Source organism: Haliotis rubra, unplaced genomic scaffold (genome assembly GCF_003918875.1).
Source record: "Haliotis rubra isolate DU_JTF1 unplaced genomic scaffold, ASM391887v1 Scf935, whole genome shotgun sequence".
NCBI lineage: Eukaryota > Metazoa > Mollusca > Gastropoda > Lepetellida > Haliotidae > Haliotis > Haliotis rubra.
In genome coordinates this window covers 8,020-11,559 of record NW_025767674.1, presented here as the reverse complement: position 1 = coordinate 11,559, position 3,540 = coordinate 8,020, and the positions used below count along the sequence as shown (strand labels likewise).

The 3,540-nt window shown below is 40.1% G+C and overlaps 1 protein-coding gene across 1 annotated transcript; it reads right to left on the bottom strand.

Moving 5' to 3' along the window:
- Positions 1 to 1,610: 1,610 nt before the first annotated feature.
- Positions 1,611 to 2,664, bottom strand: LOC124264654 (predicted GPI-anchored protein 58). Its single transcript, XM_046699391.1, has 2 exons — positions 2,302 to 2,664; positions 1,611 to 1,622 (listed from the first exon to the last, which is right to left on the bottom strand). The coding sequence occupies exons 1-2, from the start codon at positions 2,662 to 2,664 to the stop codon at positions 1,611 to 1,613; spliced, it is 375 nt and encodes a 124-aa protein (XP_046555347.1).
- Positions 2,665 to 3,540: the final 876 nt, after the last annotated feature.

Here is a 3,540-nt window from a genome sequence, read left to right as displayed (position 1 = left end):
TGTGAACAATGGTTGAGGTTTATCACTTTCTATCTTGTTAGTCTGAACCTGACAGTAATAATATTCATTTCCAAACTACAAATATAAGATAATGACAATATTCACATATTAACTTTACCCATAATTAAGCCACTAAAACATAGAAATTTATTTTCTCAGAACTAGAAGGTAGCAGGACCCAATGGACATGGCAACCAAATCTATTGCAAATAGAGGCGACAAAACCCTTTCTAAATTTATAAAAATAATCTCTGACAAAAGCAGTGTCGATTGTACCATTGTGACCATATCTTGGGCAGATATTTGTTTCAGCAGTATTACAGTTGTATGATGTTGTTTGTAAAGAAATCAGGTCTGAACCAGACAATCACTGCAATACGATGACAGAGCATGTGTTTATTGATCCCTATGAAATATCAGGTGTTCGCGAAAATATGAGCTGTTGGAATATTGCTCGACATTATAGAGAAGTTGACTATTGGAAGATTTATGGGTATTTTTAAGGTGGAACAGAAATAGCACAGTCAGGCTATCAGGTAAGCTAACTTTTGAATCAGTATTGTAACAGTCAACGGGGTGCCTGGAGAGGTAGTAAGACATTGTGGGTGTTTGGATCTCTCTCATCCAGCCACAGCAACACATCAGTTTTAACTAGTAAATAATTTCACAACAAGTTATAAAAGTTACCATAAAATGTATTGCATACAAGAGAAATTTATGCTAGTAAATGCCGTGTAATACACAATCACGCTGCCAAAGTTGTATTTTACATGTGACTTTAAATCCTAACTCACTCATTTACGCACTGTATTTTACAACTAATAAATTAACAGTACAATTATAGTTAAAACAGTGGGAAAAGCAAGAATTTAAGAGCGCTTTGTTCCAAAGTATGCCTCTGGAATGCCGGGGGCCAACTTACATGTTATTCATGTTTATCTTCTGATCGACAGAGATGCTACCATCCAATTCTTAATAAATGGTCTTCTTCAACCGTTCTCCGAAGAATCCTCGATCTCCGTTATTTTCTGTTATGACGTGACCTCCATTATTTTCTATTATGACGGAACCCTAGATACGAAACCTTCACAACACGTAGTTATGACGTCACAACATGGCGGCGCCCATGTCGAGACATAGCTTACCAGAAGAAGCACAAATCAAGACCAAAGACGCTAATGAATTACGCCACATCAGGTAGACTGATGTGACAAGGTGAAGAGAAGGCTTGGATCTGTTTTACTTAATTCCAACGGTATGAGCTCTCGTAATCCTAAGATCACTGTAAATTATATGTTGCAGTGCTCTGCCACGGGACACCATATGGGCAGTGTAATCGATACCGCGGGAATTAGTATACAGCCGAAATACGTCGTAATAGTAAACATATTTATATACGGTAATTATTATAGATTACCATGTACATTACAGTATCCCAAAAAATACGGAAGAAAAAATAGTAGATGAAATATAACAATAAGAAACAATACTGAATTTTGTTAATTTTGCCATACCATTTCTCACCTAAACGTTTAAAATCCATTTAATCACTGGTTGAAAACGAGCATCGGTACGCCATATGATAACATCCAAACCTAACTGTATCAAGCTCAACACACTTCCTAACACAGAGATTACAAAGCTTAAAGGTGATACAGTTTCACTTGAAAATGAAGTCAAGACAACTGCGCCAAAGACGGCATTGATTTTCCATTGATGACATCAAAGACAATGATGAAAAGGTATAATCAATTTAATCACTTGCAATTAGGCTTGCGAGGGGAAGAAAAAGTTCCTCGATAGTGGCGACCTCTGGTCTGCATTTAGAGTTAGCGTTTCAAGATGGCGGACGCGTTTCAAGATGGCTGGGCGGGTTTCAAGATGGCGGACGCGTTTCAAGGTGGCGGACGCGTTTCAAGATGGCGAGGACGGGGAGAGAGAGGGAGGGAGGGTGGTGAGGGGACTATGTAGGCCTAGATAAGTGTGTGGTTAAAGCATGGGATGTAGAAATTCTTTTGAGCGGGATGGGTGGCCCTGAAAAGGGCCGTTGGTATTGCATGTTAACAAAGCATGTTAACACTCACATAGTAGATTGTACCCTCGGAAAATAAATTTCCCTGGGCATATAGCATCGTGCAATAGGTGCGCTCCCTTTCTAATGCCTTCGCTGCAGTAGAGGCACACGTAAAATGCAGCTCCTGGTACCATATCAAACCTATTAGAACGATGAGCTTTCAAACAGGTTTGACATATAATGTATCGCCATTTTAACGCGCATTGGTCTATCATCGCTGGTGATACCTGTGGTAGTGTGGCTGGCGCTTCTGCTGCCTCTGTTGTTGTTGCTGCTGCTATTGTTGCCTCTGTTGTTGTTGTTGCTGGTGGTGGTGTCGATGGTGTCAGCGGCGCTTCTGCATCTGCTGATGCTGATGTATCGGAGGGAGCTGGAGGCGTACCCACTTCGATCTTGCTAGCAGTCTTTGGTGATGGTGTCAGCGGCGCTTCTGCATCTGCTGATGCTGATGTATCGGAGGGAGCTGGAGGCGTACCCACTTCGATCTTGATAGCAGTCTTCAATCTTGGGCTACACCTGAGGCAATTATTTCTTCCGCAGTTTCTTCGGTAAGGTGCTGGTCGGATGACTTTGACTTTTCTTGCGTCCATGATGATGATGATGCATCGGGATTGTCTGGTCCAGACGCGATTATTTACAGACCTCTGCCATATAGCTGCGTGCGGCGTACAAGTTACTCACTCTCTCTCTGTGTAAATAAAGTAGTTGTTCATCCATATAGCTTAGTACTCCCAACTTCTATATGCCTCTCCAAGAAGTTGAACATTATTGAGAGCATATATTACACAACCTGTGAACAATGGTTGAGGTTTATCACTTTCTATCTTGTTAGTCTGAACCTGACAGTAATAATATTCATTTCCAAACTACAAATATAAGATAATGACAATATTCACATATTAACTTTACCCATAATTAAGCCACTAAAACATAGAAATTTATTTTCTCAGAACTAGAAGGTAGCAGGACCCAATGGACATGGCAACCAAATCTATTGCAAATAGAGGCGACAAAACCCTTTCTAAATTTATAAAAATAATCTCTGACAAAAGCAGTGTCGATTGTACCATTGTGACCATATCTTGGGCAGATATTTGTTTCAGCAGTATTACAGTTGTATGATGTTGTTTGTAAAGAAATCAGGTCTGAACCAGACAATCACTGCAATACGATGACAGAGCATGTGTTTATTGATCCCTATGAAATACCAGGTGTTCGCGAAAATATGAGCTGTTGGAATATTGCTCGACATTATAGAGAAGTTGACTATTGGAAGATTTATGGGTATTTTTAAGGTGGACCAGGAATAGCACAGTCAGGCTATCAGGTAAGCTAACTTTTGAATCAGTATTGTAACGGTCGATGGGGTGACTGGAGAGGTAGTAAGACATTGTGGGTGTTTGGGTCTTTCTCATCCAGCCACAGCAACACATCAGTTTTAACTAGTAAATAATTCAAATTAGCAT